The sequence below is a fragment of the Bombina bombina genome, chromosome 4 (genome assembly GCF_027579735.1).
Source record: "Bombina bombina isolate aBomBom1 chromosome 4, aBomBom1.pri, whole genome shotgun sequence".
In the NCBI taxonomy this organism is placed as follows: domain Eukaryota; kingdom Metazoa; phylum Chordata; class Amphibia; order Anura; family Bombinatoridae; genus Bombina; species Bombina bombina.
The window spans coordinates 84,075,073-84,093,182 of NC_069502.1; the positions used below are offsets into that span (position 1 = coordinate 84,075,073).

The following is an 18,110-nucleotide window of genomic DNA, read 5'->3' on the forward strand; positions in this document are numbered from 1 at the left end:
TATATATAAAAACATTAAAAAAAAGAGCGCTATAGACATGAACTTTCAAAATCCATACTTATCAACCAAAAATTAATTTAATAAAATATAAAAGTGGGGTATGAAAATGATAATTATTAAATATCCTAATTCTATTAAAAGTAGTTATTCACATTCTCTAAACTAATTTATACACAGAAGTCAGAACAAGAGTCTGTTGATTATCATATGGTATCTGATAAAAAATGTATTAAATTGAGATATTTAATATTAGAGCTATTTAATATGAGCTCTAATAAATGTTACTATAAGGAGCTAAAATGTTAATATATTCCCCATAAAATGGCAATAATATAGATAGTTTAAGAATAATAATAATAAAAGATTAGATCATAACCCCAATAAACCATAGGATATTCAGAATTATTAGTGATTGTCTTCTAGAATATAAATCTTATTAAAACACATTATATTTGAATTAAAAAAAAACTATGGTGAAAAAGATTACTTAAAAGTATTATTATTGCAGAGAAATTTCTTAAATACCCCAGATCAGACCAAAAATGCTGCCAGATCTATATCCATGTTTAGGCCATAGGGTACCAATGACCCCAGGGTATAGATCCAGTATGTCTCTTTTACAGAGACTTAACTCTTTACTGCCCCCTCTCTTGTTGGCTTGAATACACTCAAGGATAGTGCCTCTGAGACATTTTGGATTTTTTTCATGTTTTTCTTTATAGTGGGCTAATAGGTTGTTTGTTTTTTCTCCTGCTTCTATATTGTTGATGTGCTCCAATAGTCTCTCTTTGTAAGGCCTGGTGGTCCGCCCTACGTATTGGAGGCCACATCCACATTGTAGGAGATACACAACAAACTCTGTTCGACAGTTGCACAGGGTCTTGATTTTGTATTGTTTATTCGTAACCGTAGATGTTATCTCTTTTGTTGATTTGTTTGTAAAATGATGTACACAAGCTATGCAATTACGTCTATTGCATTTAAAAAATCCAGTTGAAGCCTTATTAAGCCAATTTGTTTCACATGTGGATGCATTTTTTTAAATTCTTGGTGCCAAAATATTTTTAAGATTTTGATTTTTTCTGAACACTACCTTAGGTTCATTTGCTGTAATTTGGTTTAGTATCCTTTTTTTAGGATATGCCAGTGTTTTTTTTTTTATAATTTGCTTAATTTCTGGCGCTCCCTCATTATAGGTAGTGATAAAATTTACCGCTTCATGATTTCCCATTGGCTTATTGTGTTTCTTCTCTTTACCTGTACTTAGAAGTGTTGTTCTATCAAGTTTTTTTACTTTACTAAAGGCTTCGTTCAGCCTATATGAATTATAGCCCCTGGCTTTAAATCGTTGGTTCAATTTTAGAGCTTCCTTTTTTAAATCTTTTTTCGAACAGTTTCTTTTGAGACATTGAAACTGTCCCATTGGAATATTATTGATCCAATTTTTATCATGCCCACTTTTAGCATGCAAATATCCATTACTGTCTGTGGCTTTTTTATGTAATTTTGTTGACAGCTCCTTGTCAACATTTTACATTCTTATTAATACACGCACGCAAACAACTTTTCCCATTAACACGAGTTGTGACAGCTTGCAGAATGTTGACAAATCGCTGTGCTTATATGCTGGATGTCGTCACTGTGGTAGTAAAGGTTTTAACCAATCCAGTAAATTAACTACCACGTGACTTAACCAGCCTTTTAGAAGAGGTCATGTGACTGATAAGCATCAAATCCAATACTCCAATTACAAAGGGGGTGTGTCTCCGCTCCGATAGATAAGACACACGTTCTTTGACAGACAGTAAGATCCTCTGAAGAAGGTTGTTAAGGAGATACCTTTGAAACGCGTAAGGACAAACCAGTCTGCTGCTTTGTGCTATTCCTCAATTCCTGCTGGGGACTGCTTTTTAAGTGCTGTGGCATTTGATGAACTTTTTACCTTGACCGGGGGTTGCTGTATGTGTATTTATATGCCTTCCAATTACCTCATATCTATTGAGGTTTTCTAATGTGAGTAGTTAAACTCCTAATAAAATCATCTATTTGGCTCTATAAAACAGGGTTGCACTATTATTTCTTCTCTGTTTTTCATGCCAACGGCCACATGAACAAAGACACCAGCGGGGTCCCATATCTGTAATTTGCATCCGTGGAAGCTGGATAAAGACTCTCCCTACACTGTGCGACACTTACCTCATATTGATTGGGGGTAAGGAGTGTAAGTAGATACCCTACGGGGCCACCTTTGTCCAGACTCTGGAGCCTTTTTTTGCACTTTATCATTTACTATTTGAATGGTTTTGATTTCCATGAATATACTCTATTGATTTTATGAAATTTTTATACATTTCAAGTCTGTATCTATACTTTATCTGTTCATTTATATGTACTCTTCTTATTGAAAGTACAGGTAGACATCAGTTTACGCCGGGGTTAAGTTCCAGAAGGAATGGTTGTAAATCGAAACCGTTGTAAATTGAAACCCAGTTTATAATGTAAGTCAATGGGAAGTGAGGGAGATAGGTTCCAGGCCCCTCTCAAAATTGTCATAAGTAACACCTAATACATAATTTTTAAAGCTTTGAAATGAAGACTTTAAATGCTAAACAGCATTATAAACCTAATAAAATAATCATACAACACAGACTTCACTTGCATTTTTCTGCAAACAGTTCTATCTATGCATTCCAATCTGGACTGATTTATAGACATAAAGATCTGGTTCCTTTAAAATCTGCTCGATAGCTCAGGTCTGGTTAAACTGATTCATTTCAGCTTGCTTGGCTTTGCTGCAACACAAGCGGACAGCTCCACCTACTAGCTATTTTAATAAATGCACTGCTTCTCAATGCTTTTCAATAGCAGTCACATGACTGGAAACGGTGTAAATTGAACCGTTATAAAATGAGGGCCACCTGTATTATAATATATTATACACTCTGATCTCTTTATCTTCTATACTCTAGAATTATATAGACAGTTCAGTGCGCCCTTAGTTTCTATCACTCCCCTTCTTTTTGCACTTTTATTCTTATGACGACCGGAGTTTATGGGGATGCTCCGGCCCTGATAGATTTGGGCAGCATTGCAGTGAACTGTAAGTCTTTGGGTTCCATACTGCACCATATCCATAATTCTTTGTGTGTATATATATATAGGTGGCCCTCGTTTTACAACGGTTCAATTTACATCGTTTCAGAATAACAACCTTTTTTCCAGTCATGTGACTGCTATTGAAAAGCATTGAGAAGCAGTGTATTTATTAAAATAGCCAGTAGGTGGAGCTGTCCGCTTGTGTTGCAGCAAAGCCAAGCAAGCTGAAATTAATCAGTTTAACCAGACCTGAGCTATTGAGCAGATTTCAAAGGAACAAGATCTTCCAGTCTATAAATCAGTCCAGATTGGAATGCATAGAAAGCACTGTTTGCAGAAAAATGCAAGTGAAGTTTGTGTTGTGTGATTATTTTATTAGGTTTATAATGCTGTTTAGTAAATGTTTTTTTTTTTTTTTCATTTAGCTTAGTTTAATTATATATTCTGTGTTGTGTGATTATTTTATCTGGTTAATAATGCTGTTTAGCATTTAAAGTCTTCATTTTAAAGCTTTAAAAATAATGTATTAGGTGTTACTTATGACAATTTTGAGAGGGGCCTGGAACCTAACTCCCTCACTTCCCATTGACTTACATTATAAACTGGGTTTCAATTTACAACGGTTTCGATTTACAACCATTCCTTCTGGAACCTAACCCCGGCGTAAACTGAGGGCTACCTGTATGTATGTATATGTGTATTTATATATTTATATTTATATAAGTTTGTAGCCAAGTGTGTTTTTAAATCAATTCTTGGTTGATAATTCACAAAGAGTATGCATCCAATCACACCATTATATTTTCTTGGACAAATCAACCTATATCAGAATCAAACAACAGCACATTCTTATAATAGAATTAGGCGTTTATTAAATAAACATTAATTGAACATGGAGGAAATGTTTCTCTATACCAAAAAACAGCTGCAACCTTTATTAGCACCTATATAAATTATGCTAAAAATTGTTTCTGTGCATGTTTTAGGCTTATTGTAACAGTAAAAATTGTGGAGTACATTTAACATATTAATAGAAGTTTGATTAGCGCAGCACAATTCTTTCTACTGAAATTAAGGTTACTGAGAAAAGTATAGAAATTCTCCCTTATTAGCATCATTTTTATATGTTGTTTGACTTTTGCGCATGTAGTTTTGTCATTGACAGGGTTACAAACTTAGGTGGCATGTATTGAGTTGCTTTGGTGACTGTACCATAAATTTGTCAAGCCCCGAATTACACATAAGCTGAATATGCAATCTTACCTAGCACCTAAAAATATTAATGCTTCCAGAATATGTTTGTGGCTGTTACTTTGGTGTAGCATGCATGTACTCAATCAACATGAGGAAGTTTTGGGGCACAAACTGATTTGTGACAAAGTGGGGAAAAGATTCATGAGCTAGGCAGCATAGAATTTTTGGGGTAAAAATAAACTCACTTTACAGTGAAAATAAGTTACTTTGTGACTTTGTGGTATATTTTGTACAAAAAAAGCAACCCCCCAAAAAACAAGGACCATGAGAAAAATCAGACTGCAAATAATATAAAAAAAAATGTGTATCAAGAATAAATTGAAAAATATCAGAAAAATATATAATAAGATCAGAGTTCTATCAAAATAAATGTAGATACAGTATAGCAGCTGAAATTCTGGTAAGTGAAACTGGTTGTCTGCCTTGTATGTAGTTAGTCAATAATTTAAATTACATTTTTTTATCATGGCCATAATACATAGCTTTGTCCCCTTACAACCTGTGTTTTTTGCAACAAAGTCTTTATATTTTATCATTTATATACAATCTTATAGTTTATTAAATCTGCTGTAAAAAAGATATCTAGTGACTGCTTTACGCCACAGCAGTTTGGAGATTAAATTCATTGCTTCTTTTAACTATGATGCTACTGTCCCTTCCTGGAACCATGAGTCAAGAAGTGACAGGAACAAACACTGGATTTATGATCACTTCCGAAATGAACCCCTTTCCAGCACATACAGCGTTTTTACCCTTCTCACCCCCCCCCCTTTCCAAACTCAAAATAAAGAGGTCAGAAATTTGATTTATTTTAGTAAAATACTGGGTATTTGTTTAATTTCATCCAAGATAACATTTATACTTTATCCTAATAAGAGATGGATATTTATGGAACGTGTTCTGAAAAATAATCATCTTTACTGTCAAATAGGGGAGCAAAACATTGTTCAGATCGGTCTTTATATACATGTATATTGCACACCAGTATGTTGCAAAATGTAAAGAGTTTCAAGATATACAAAACCAGCTGCGCTGCATATTGAACTGGCATATTGCATCTTCTAATGAGCTTCAGTGCTGTTAGGATGGACCTACGGCAAGCCCTAAGGGACTCATTGTTTATAGACAGATGTTTAAAAGGCTTGACATTGACCTGCTGGCATCCTGGTGTGCGCTAATATGGGACAATAAACCCTGACAGGTACGCTTGGAAACTCACAGCTTTGATATTTCTACAGCTGATTTTATCTTCTGAGTTCTTAAATGAAGTATACAATTTTCCCCCTCTTCTTGTGTTTGCTAGAATGTTTATTGACTCAAGCTGTGCCTGTATCTCTGCAGTATATTCTCTGATTGCATTAAACACAGAGCTTTGTTCTTCTCGGCAATATCAGGAGAATGTTTCTTGTGCTGCACTGCTTCTAATGAAACTTGACGTATTGTTACTACTTCATTTCAGAATTATTTGCATCTTTGAGCTGTTCCATTAAAGACACAGTTCCCTCCACTCATCCTGATAAATGCACTGATGCATTTGGCATTTTATCCCTCCATGTTCTAAGGAAATATATTTTTTCCTTTAAACAGTTTGTTGCAGCCATGTGTGTTCGATTTCGCCAGGGAACCAAGCCCTAGAAAGTATAAGATCCACTAGTAGTTGGCTCCCTTTAAACCCAGAAACACCCGAGACCACTACTTTACAGGCCTGCTCTTTCAAATGATGTGTGTATTGGGATTATATAGTATTAGCATACTTGTGTATAAAAAAAAATACACATTATGCAGGGAGGCAGTCTCTAGGCACTTATAATATGTAAATAAAAAGGTCTAGGACCCCCAAGACCCTTATTTTGAAAGCCCAGAAGCCCTTATTTAAAATAGGCTCAAAATAGGATTGTAAAGCCATGTGATCACTGTGTTAATAGTGATCACCTGGAGTAAATATAATTTGCCTTTATTTGAATAGTGGTTTATGGGAACCCCTTTGTGCAGATCAAAATTATATATATATATTTAAAAAAAGGCCTTTATTTATATGAGAATAAACCCTTTTTTTTAATTGTAGGAACTATTGAGGGCATTGTAGTTTGGTGATCACTGAGGTGACAGTGTTTCCATAGCTGGAATTTAGATTGACCTGGTGTATTGGTGTACAGGGTGAGCCCCTGCATTAACATTAAAAATGCAAGAGGTCTCAAAAAGCCTTTATCTGGATTATGATAGCCCCCCCTGGCTGCAAATGTATATTATAACTACTTATTATATGTGTGAAATGGATTGTGCTGAAACGTAAAAAAATATACAATTTTGTGATTGACTTGCGCACTCTTCAGATTTCTGGACAAGGTCCATCACAAACCTGACTTTTGAAAACAGTGGCAAATTAATACTTATTGGATACCCAAGTTCACATGAGCTTGTATACTGCCACTTATTTTGTGACCTCATCCTTTCCAGCAGATTCAGACAAGAGGCTGGCAGGGCTTTAAGACAAAATTCTGGTCAAGAAGAAAGAGGGCTGTTGCGGACCAGCAGCGGATCTGAGGCATCGCAACAGTTATGTTGAAATTAGGAAGCTCAAGATGAAATCCATAAATGCTGTCCATCCAATTGCAGAATCACACAGTCAACTGAACGTTAGTCTCTTTAATCAGATTGCGTAAAACTGGGGTACCCATACATGGATTTTATTGCATCCAGTCAGAATCATTATCTACCATGCCTCTTAAACCTCTTTCAGTCCAGTCTTTTAATGGGAACAGATGCCCTCCTACAGACCTAGGATTTCCACCTCATGTTGTCATGACTCTTTTTTTTTTTTTTTTTTTTTTTAATCTAGGGAAATATCCACTTCAACAAAATAATACAGAAACTGGAATGTTTTTTTTCCGTCCACTTGGATGTCAGTACAAATGTCTAACACTGCAGACATTAAATAGACAGTATACTCCATAATTGTTGTTGTTTAAAAAGATAGATAATCCCTGTATTACCCATTCCTAAATTTAACAAAACTAACAGTGTTATAATAATATACTTTTTACCTCTATGATTACCTTGTATCTAAGCCTCTGCAGACTGCCCCCTTATTTTAGTTCTTCTGACAGACTTGCATTTTAGCCAATCAGTGCTGGCTCCTAGTAACTCCACAGAAGAGAGCACAATGTCATATATATGGGACACATGAACTAGCCCTGTTTAGCTGTGAAAAACTTCAAAATGCAGAGGCAGCCTTTAAGGTTTAGAAATTAAAATATGAGCTTACCTAGGTTTAATTTTCAACAAAGAATACCAAGAGAACAAAGCATATTTGATGATAAATGTAAATTGGAAAGTTGCTTAAAATTGCATGCCCTATCTGAATCATGAAAATTTAATTTTAGCAAGACTGTCCCTTTTAATCTTTGCCATGTATTATAATTTTTACATGATGTTATTTTTTATTATTATAAAGGGTATCAGTCCTAACACTCTTCTCAGTATTAAATTGGCACAGGAACCTTTGATCTCCATTTCTCCAACATAGGTGTGTCCGGTCCACGGCGTCATCCTTACTTGTGGGATATTCTCTTCCCCAACAGGAAATGGCAAAGAGCCCAGCAAAGCTGGTCACATGATCCCTCCTAGGCTCCGCCTACCCCAGTCATTCTCTTTGCCGTTGTACAGGCAACATCTCCACGGAGATGGCTTAGAGTTTTTTAGATTTCTGCCTTGTCTGTGTTACTTCACAAAAAGCTGGCAGCTGTGCCAGATGTTCAAGCCTTTGTTCAGGCTCTGGTTAGAGCTTCCACATGGGCCTTCAAGAACGAGGCTTCTGTTGATCAGATATGTAGGGCAGCGACTTGGTCTTCACTGCACACTTTTACCAAATTTTACAAGTTTGATACTTTTGCTTCTTCTGAGGCTATTTTTGGGAGAAAGGTTTTGCAAACCGTGGTGCCTTCCATTTAGGTGACCTGATTTGCTCCCTCCCTTCATCCGTGTCCTAAAGCTTTGGTATTGGTTCCCACAAGTAAGGATGACGCCGTGGACCGGACACACCTATGTTGGAGAAAACAGAATTTATGTTTACCTGATAAATTACTTTCTCCAACGGTGTGTCCGGTCCACGGCCCGCCCTGGTTTTTTAATCAGGTCTGATAATTTATTTTCTTTAACTACAGTCACCACGGTATCATATGGTTTCTCCTATGCAAATATTCCTCCTTTACGTCGGTCGAATGACTGGGGTAGGCGGAGCCTAGGAGGGATCATGTGACCAGCTTTGCTGGGCTCTTTGCCATTTCCTGTTGGGGAAGAGAATATCCCACAAGTAAGGATGACGCCGTGGACCGGACACACCGTTGGAGAAAGTAATTTATCAGGTAAACATAAATTCTGTTTTTGCGCAATGATCAGTTATGCCACCTTGAGATCTCCCTTCAGTTCTTGTTGGTCTAATCCAGTGATTTTTAACCTTTTTTTTGCCGTGGCACACTTTTTTACATTAAAAAATCCTGTGGCACACCACCATCCCAAAATTTAAAAACAATCACACATTGTAGCCTAATACAGCATATATATATATATATACACATACACACAAACACACACATACTGTATGTATTGTGCTGTTATGCTATGCCTCCTACAAACTACCCCTGCACTGGGAGTAAAAAACAAGCAAAGTTTAAAAAATATGGCACACTGTTGTCAGTCTGCCGTGGCACACCTGAGGATCTCTCACAGCACACAACTGCACTGCTCCCCCCTACATCTCAGACCTTGTCTCCAGATACTCTCCCTCCCGTCCCCTTCGCTCTGCTCATGACCTCCTACTCTCCTCCTCTCTTGTCACCTCATCACACTCCCGTTTACAGGACTTCTCCAGACTGGCTCCCATCTTGTGGAACTCTCTGCCTCGCTCCACAAGACTCTCTCCTAGTTTTAGGAGCTTCAAGTGCTCCCTAAAGACTCTACTGTTCAGGGACGCATACAACCTACACTAACCTTTCTTTATACCAGTTCCTCTCCTCCCCTGCAATCCCCTGAACCCCCTTAGCATGTAAGCCTAAGAGCCCAGCTGTTTGTAGATCACCTTCTAAAGAGCTGACTACAACAGTGCAACTCTTGGCAGGGCCCTCTACCCATTTGATCCCTATAATTGTTTTGTTGTACTCTGCATTTGTTTATAGCGCTGCGGAATCTGTTGGCGCTCTACAAATAACCAATAATAATAATAATAATAACTTTTAAAATGGTATTTTGGAAAGTGGCAAATATTATCCAAGGATATGTGTCAAGAAACAGACATTTCTGTGATATTTGTGTTACGTTTCTAGGTGTTTTTTAATTTAAATAATGTGCAGGAGAATACAGTATGCCTTAACGTCAGGTACTAGCAGTTTTAGACGTCATTTAAAAGTACAATAATAAAGTAATACAGGAAATATTCTTGTTACTGTGCTCTGTCAGTTACAGGTGAGGAATTCAAATGTGTAGGATGAACATAAGGTTATAAAATTGTTTTGTAGGGGTGGCAAACATTCCTGGTTTATTTGCAAGTTTGGGACAGCATATTACTGTAAGATCATTTAAAAAGGCAAACACTGTGAACTAAAAACGAATATATAAGTAATATCACACAATTTATGTTACTGCAACCATTAGCTGAGTGCTACTATACACTAAGATGTCAGCAATCACTCAAGGCTACATTTTAGACAGAGGAATGACTGGTTCTTTAATACCCTCAGCACTTTTATAGAATTATTAGATATGCTCCTCACTAAAGATGGGAATACTGAAAGCTCTGTTCATCTGTATACAAGTTTCTCTAATCCTGGGACAACACAAACCCTTTACTACCTCTGAACTTCTCAGACTTCATTCTAGATTGCAGACCCCTTTCATCCCAGTCCAGCTTATATTTTGAGAATGTATAGAACAGGGCTCTCTACAAACCCTTGGTTAGAGTCTCCAAGACACCTATTGCACCTAACATTTTTGGTTGTGCAGCTGGATCCTTTCTAGGTCTTGCAGTTGTGAAATAGAAATACATTTTTAGCATGGGCTATACACAGATGGGATCAGTATAGCAAGTCCTGTTCCTGTTTTCCCTACCCCTCCCTCCCCCCCCCCCTTCCTTTCCTTTACCCTATAATTTGCTATAATTCAATAAATCTTTGAAACTTGTTACTTTTCAAAACAAATGTTAAAATTGTCGGGTTTGTTTATAACATCTGTTTGACTTTTTTCTGTTTATTATGTTAAACTGGATTTTTTGATGTCATGCTGTGAAATTTGTAAACCCAATAAAAAAAATTATTGAATCAAAAAAAGAAATACATTTTTATTGGGCTAAAATATTATGTTTGCGTGTAATAGGTTTGTGTGTGTTTTATATAGATTTAGTACAACCTTGCTAAAGGTTTTGTTTATAATGGTTGTTTATTTCTAATGTGATATGATAAGTGAAGATCCAAGTGTCATGTTGTTAAAGAGACATTGAGAGGAAAAATGTTCTGTAATCCATATAAAAGTTGCATTTAAACCTACTAAAAACATTTTGCTCGGAAAAAAGTGAAATAAAGGCTTATTAAATATGGAATTAAATTCAGCAGTATCAGTTATGTACTGAGTAGTATCAGCCAGGTTTTCTAAAACCACTATTCCATTGGCTACATGGCACAGATTAGCGTGCTAAGAGGCTAGCATGCCACGGTCAACAAAACTTACTCCATGTGCATTTAATCAGTACTTGAAGTGTATGAGGAAAGTGGTTGCAGGTCCATTTTTATGAATCGAGCAAATCAAGTGAGAGTGTTTTGAAACAAATTAACACACTTTAAAGTGATGGTAAATTCGTATCTAGTGTTAAACATATTGTAGAAGCTCTTACCTTAACTAGCACATCGATATGCTTATATAATATAAAAAACATATTTTCACTTAGTAACTTCAATTTTATTTCAGTAACGGTACACTGTTATAATCAGCCTCTCTCAAAATTTTTCACAGGGGCAGCTTTGATTGACATAAGTTTTAGCCAATCATCTGCTCACCATGCGCCCCATGTTAAATAGGACCTGCACACTCCCGTGCTCTGAACTAACTAATTGCTATGGAATGCACATGCGCAACTCTTACGCTACTTGCACATTTGTAAATGAGAATGCCAGTCAACATTTACTTATATCCATCCGTGAAAAGATTACAGCAGCACGTGTATTATCTTTGCTCCATCAACAAATATATATAATATCCGGTGAGTTTTAGTTTTTAAACGATCATGTCCTACAGATAGCATGGAAACCGGAGCTGAGGATTCTCATTTACAAATGCGCAAGTAGCGTAAGAGTTGCGCATGCGCATTCCATAGCAATTAGTTCAGAGCACGGGAGCGTGCAGGTCCTATTTTACATGGGGTGCATGGTGAGCAGATAATTGGCTAAAACTTATGTCAATCAAAGCTTCCCCTGTGTAAAATTTAGAGAGAGGCTGATTATAACAGTGTACCGTTACTGAAATAAAATTAAAGTTACTAATTGAAAAGATGTTTTTTTATATTATATAAGCATATTGATGTACTAGTTAAGGTAAGAGCTTCTACAATATGTTTAACACTAGATACGAATTTAGCATCACTTTAACCAGTTGTCAAAAAAGGTCAAGAGTCTGCATATGATGGGTGTGTGGAATAAAAAAGTCTAGTACTGTAATATGCTTTTATTAAAGCATTTTTTTTAACTAATCTGTATCTCTTCTCAAACCAAAATACATCAATTTTACTAATTCGTAAAAAAAAAGTAAAAAGAAAAAAAAGTTTCTGAATACATACTAAACATTTTTAAAAAAAATCTATGTAAAAATTTATGACCACCATTTCCCCTAAAGGGTCTTAAACCCCTAAATTTTTCTTTCATGATTCAGAGTGTAAAAATGAAAATGAAATCTAAATGGCAGCAGTTTTGCAAGAAGGCTTTTGCTGTTATACATTGGTAAGAGCACTAGGTGGCAGCAGTGTTTGCAAAAAGGTACTGCTCCAGACATGTGCACGGTACCTACCTAAATACAAAGATTACTGTAAGAATGAAACAAATTTGTTAAAGTAAATTGGAAACTTAAAAAAAAAATGTGTAATTAAAATTACAAAAGAAAACAGTTTGGGTTCATCTCTCTTATTCTGAAATTGATTCTACAAGTTTTGCAGATTTTTTTACAAAGCACATTATCCCAGCACAGCATTCCTTAGAGAGAGACGCTGTGTTTCACCTTTCCAAATTTGTTAAATAGGGTTGAGGTTAGTTAGGTGGTTGTGCAGGGAAGCCTTGCAAATTAGTACTCCTATCTCAGAGGAGATAAATTCATGGTCTGTGGAATCCCAGAGGAGGATAGTACGCCAGTCAGGAGCAGGCATATATGCATATCCTCCAATCACTGGCTGTATCTTATCAGGTGCAGAAAGTGGTTGTCTCAAAAATGCAACTTTGATTTTGCATTTAACCCTTTTAGAAAGAGTGAACCCTATAGTAAAATACGAGAATTAAAGTGCTCTAATAAAAGAGTACCTTTTAATGGGTGCACCACCCAGCTGATTTTACTGACCACCCGACTAAAATTTTAGCCAATATTTAATGTTTATTGCTCAAATTATTATGAAATAAATATGTTAAATTAAGGAAATACTTTGTGCTTTGAAATGGATAGCAGAAAATGTTACTTTATAATGCCACTTTGCTAATATTTTATTGAGAATGCTATGTTTTGCACTTGAATGCCCCTGTAATGTTTGTTTGAATCTACTCTGCTACTTGCAGAACTGTTAACTGACACTGAACAAAACGTGTATAATTCTCTTCCTTCGCTTGGACACTTTTTTGGTTGGATACTGATTGCATTGCAGGTTTTTAAACCAACTTTGTTGCTGTTGTAACTTTGTAACTGTTTACTGACTTACACTTTCTGTTTTAGGTCTGCAAATCAGCACTGAACAGGTTCAAAGCCAAAACACCAGAGTCTGAACCCAAGATTTTCCGGCATGCTGCCAAGCCGTCACTGGCTTAGCCTATGAACCTTCTGATATGCGTCCGTCAGCAGACAGCAGTGCTCTCAGGTTAGGACTGACTCTGCTGTGATTTACCATCATTTGCCTAACCTGTTAGAGATATGGAAAGCCTCGAAAACGTAAAGCTATAATAATAATTAGATATTTTTTGTTTTGCAAGTAGTCATCGGAAAAGAATAGGAAATGGTTGCATGTGAAATGCATAAGGATCCCACATTAGGCCATTAAAGGGACAGTATACACCTATTTTCATAATTGCATGTAATAGACACTACTATAAATAAGAAAATGCACATATATTGATATAAAAATCCAGTATAAAACCTTTTACAAACTTATTTAGAAGCTCCCAGTTTAGCACTGTTGATGAGGTTAGCCTAGGAAAGCATACTCCCCCCTCCCCTGCATATGAAAAGACAAGGAGTCTGTAGACACCAGTATACATCTAAAATTTTGGGGCTAGGTTTAGGGTTGCCACCTCGGCCATGTTTTCCTGGACACTTATGAGTTATACATGCTGCAGGGTGTGCAGAGAGGAACATAAATAGTTCTGTTCAGAGTCACTATTTGTGTGCTTTCCAGGGTTGAAATTCATGTTCCCCTCTGCACACCCTGTAACATGTATAACTCATAGGTGTCCAGGAAAACATGGCTGAGGTGGCAACCCTAGCTAGGTTAGGAGTCTGAAAATCGGCACAATGTTATTTCAAAATAAGCAAAACTATAACTATTTACACAAACACTCCCAGATGGGCTATAAAAATGGATCATCTACAAAACATTTATGCAAAGAAAAATCTAGTGTACAATGTCCCTTTAACCCTTTGAGTGCTAAACACTTTCCCACCTGGGTGCTAAGCTGTTTTTTTTTTATTATTATTTTTTTTTAGATCCCCAAGACTTACACTGTTGGAAATGCTAGGCGATTACCTTTCCAACGGTGGGTCTTGGGGGTCTGTAGCTGCTTAGATGCCTGCAATACAGGCTTCTAAGCAGAATGCCCCCTGCTCCTATACTTAACATTGTTCATTTTAAATAAAGTTGCGCGGTGATGTCATCACGTCATTGCGTGTGATGTCACCGCGCATAACATGAAGCCCGGCGATGCCTGTCACTATGTAGGCCCGATCGCCGGGGTAGGAGCGAGTGGGAGCCCCCAGATCTCCCTCAAGGTGGGAGAGAGCTTAGCGACAGCTCTGAGCCGTCGTTGGCACCAGAGTGGGAAACTCTGAGACGGCTCAGAGCTGTCGTTAGCACTCAAGGGGTTAAAGGGACCATAAAGTCAAAATTAAACATTCATGATTAAGATAGTGCATGCAATTTTAAACAACATTCCAATTAACTTTCAGTGTTCTCTCCAGGACCTTTTTAGCGGGTGCACCACCCAGCTGATTTTACTGACCACCCGGCTAAAATTTTAGCCAATATTAAAGGGACACTCAAGTCAAAATTAAACTTCCTGATTCAGATAGAGCAGCAATTTTAAACAACTTTCCCATTTACTTCCATTAACAAAATGTGCACAGTCTTTTTATATTTATACTTTTTGAGTCACCTGCTCCTACTAAGCATGTGCAACAATTCACAGCATATACGTATATGCATTTGTGATTGACTGATGGCTGTCACATGCTACAGGGGGAGTGGAAATATACATAACTGCAATTTATTTAAAAAAAATCTACTACTCATTTGAAGTTCAGACTAAGTGCTATTGCATTGTCTTTTTATCATGCATTTGTTGATGATGCAAATCTACTGTATTGACTGGTCCTTTAAGCTAAAATTAGCTAATATTAAAAATAAAAAAAATCAGTTTTTATTGCACAGATCACCATTAAAAACATTTATGTTAAATTATGCAAATCATTTGTGCTTTGGATAGCTGAAAATGATATGATATAATCGAAAATATTGCACTGCCACCCAGCTACTTTATAATGCCACCCGGCTGGCAACATTTTCTGTAAAGAACACCTGTATTTTTATCATCAAATTTCCTTTGTTCTCTTAGTATTCATTGTTGAAGTCAAAACCTGGGCCGCCTCTTATCTCATTTTCTTTCATGTAATTAGCAAGAGTCCATGAGCTAGTAACGTATGGGATATACATTCCTACCAGGAGGGGCAAAGTTTTCCAAACCTCAAAATGCCTATAAATACACCCCTCACCACACCCACAAATCAGTTTTACAAACTTTGCCTCCTATGGAGGTGGTGAAGTAAGTTTGTGCTAGATTCTACGTTGATATGCGCTCCGCAGCAGGTTGGAGCCCGGTTTTCCTCTCAGCGTGCAGTGAATGTCAGAGGGATGTTAGGAGAGTATTGCCTATTTGAATTCAATGATCTCCTTCTATGGGGTCTATTTCATAGGTTCTCTGTTATCGGTCGTAGAGATTCATCTCTTACCTCCCTTTTCAGATCGACGATATACTCTTATTTATATACCATTACCTCTGCTGATTTTCATTTCAGTACTGGTTTGGCTTTCTACAACATGTAGATGAGTGTCCTGGGGTAAGTAAATCTTATTTTCTGTGACACTCTAAGCTATAGTTGGGCACTTTTTTATAAAGTTCTAAATATATGTATTCAAACATTTATTTGCCTTGACTCAGGATGTTCAACATTCCTTATTTCAGACAGTCAGTTTCATATTTGGGATAATGCATATGAATCAATCATTTTTTTCTTACCTTAAAATTTGACTTTTTCCCTGTGGGCTGTTAGGCTCGCGGGGGCTGAAATTTTTTTCTGTTTCCGGCGTCATACGTGTCGCCGGAAGTTGCTTCATTTTTTACGTTCTTTTGCGCCAAAAGTGTCGGCGTTCCGGATGTGGCGTCATTTAGGCGCCAAATAATGTGGGCGTCATTTTTGGCGCTAAAAAAATATGGGCGTCACTATTGTCTCCACATTATTTAAGTCTCATTATTTATTGCTTCTGGTTGCTAGAAGCTTGTTCACTGGCATTTTTTTCCCATTCCTGAAACTGTCATTTAAGGAATTTGATCAATTTTGCTTTATATGTTGTTTTTTCTATTACATATTGCAAGATGTCCCACGTTGAAACTGAGTCAGAAGATACTTCTGGAAAATCACTGCCTGGTGCTGGAGCTACCAAAGCTAAGTGTATCTGCTGTAAACTTATGGTATCTGTTCCTCCAGCTGTTGTTTGTACTGTTTGTCATGACAAACTTGTTAATGCAGATAATATTTCCTTTAGTACTGTTACATTACCTGTTGCTGTTCCGTCAACATCTAATACTCAGAGTGTTCCTGATAACATAAGAGATTTTGTTTCTAAATCCATTAAGAAGGCTATGTCTGTTATTCCTCCTCCTAGTAAACGTAAAAAGTCTTTTAAAACTTCTCATTTTTCAGATGAATTTTTAAATGAACATCATCATTCTGATTCTGATAATGGTTCTTCTGGTTCAGAGGATTCTGTCTCAGAGGTTGATGCTGATAAATCTTCATATTTATTTAAAATGGAATTTATTCGTTCTTTACTTAAAGAAGTCTCCTGTAGTTATTCCAGAAGTTTTTCCTGTCCCTGGTGCTATTTCTGAAGTAATTTCCAGGGAATGGAATAATTTGGGTAATTCATTTACTCCTTCTAAACGTTTTAAGCAATTATATCCTGTGCCATCTGACAGATTAGAGTTTTGGGACAAAATCCCTAAGGTTGATGGGGCTGTCTCTACTCTTGCTAAGCGTACTACTATTCCTACGGCAGATGGTACTTCCTTTAAGGATCCTTTAGATAGGAAAATTGAATCCTTTCTAAGAAAAGCTTACTTGTGTTCAGGTAATCTTCTTAGACCTGCTATATCTTTAGCGGATGTTGCTGCAGCTTCAACCTTTTGGTTAGAAGCTTTAGCGCAACAAGTAACAGATCATAATTCTCATAGCATTATTATTCTTCTACAACATGCTAATAATTTTATTTGTGATGCCATCTTTGATATCATTAGATTTGATGTCAGGTATATGTCTCTAGCTATTTTAGCTAGAAGAGCTTTATGGCTTAAAACTTGGAATGCTGATATGTCTTTTAAGTCTACTCTGCTTTTCCCTTTCTTTCCAGGGTAATAAATTGTTTGGTTCTCAGTTGGATTCTATTATCTCAACTGTTACTGGAGGGAAAGGAACTTTTTTACCACAGGATAAAAAATCTAAAGGTAAATTTAGGTCTAATAATCGTTTTCGTTCCTTTCGTCACAACAAGGAACAAAAACCTGATCCTTCATCCTCAGGAGCGGTATCAGTTTGGAACCCATCTCCAGTCTGGAATAAATCCAAGCCTTTTAGAAAATCAAAGCCAGCTCCTAAGTCCACATGAAGGTGCGGCCCTCATTCCAGCTCAGCTGGTAGGGGGCAGATTACGTTTTTTCAAAGAAATTTGGATCAATTCCGTTCACAATCTTTGGATTCAGAACATTGTTTCAGAAGGGTACAGAATTGCCTTCAAGATAAGGCCTCCTGCAAAGAGATTTTTTCTTTCCCGTGTCACAGTAAACCCAGCGAAGGCTCAAGTATTTCTGAAATGTGTTTCAGATCTAGAGTTGGCTGGAGTAATTATGCCAATTCCAGTTCTGGAACAGGGACTGGGGTTTTATTCAAATCTCTTCATTGTACCAAAGAAGGAAAATTCCTTCATACCAGTTCTGGATCTAAAAATATTGAATCGTTATGTAAGGATACCAACATTCAAA

At 36.8% G+C, this 18,110-nt stretch overlaps 1 protein-coding gene across 1 annotated transcript in view; it reads left to right on the plus strand.

The window, feature by feature from the left end:
* Positions 1–18,110, plus strand: part of HMBOX1 (homeobox containing 1) — a 397,982-nt gene that overhangs the window by 146,634 nt on the left and 233,238 nt on the right. The window contains exon 2 of the mRNA XM_053709533.1: positions 13,303–13,444. Within this exon, the coding sequence (XP_053565508.1) occupies positions 13,413–13,444 (32 nt within the window). The 5' untranslated portion in view covers positions 13,303–13,412. The remainder of the gene's footprint in view (positions 1–13,302; positions 13,445–18,110) is intronic.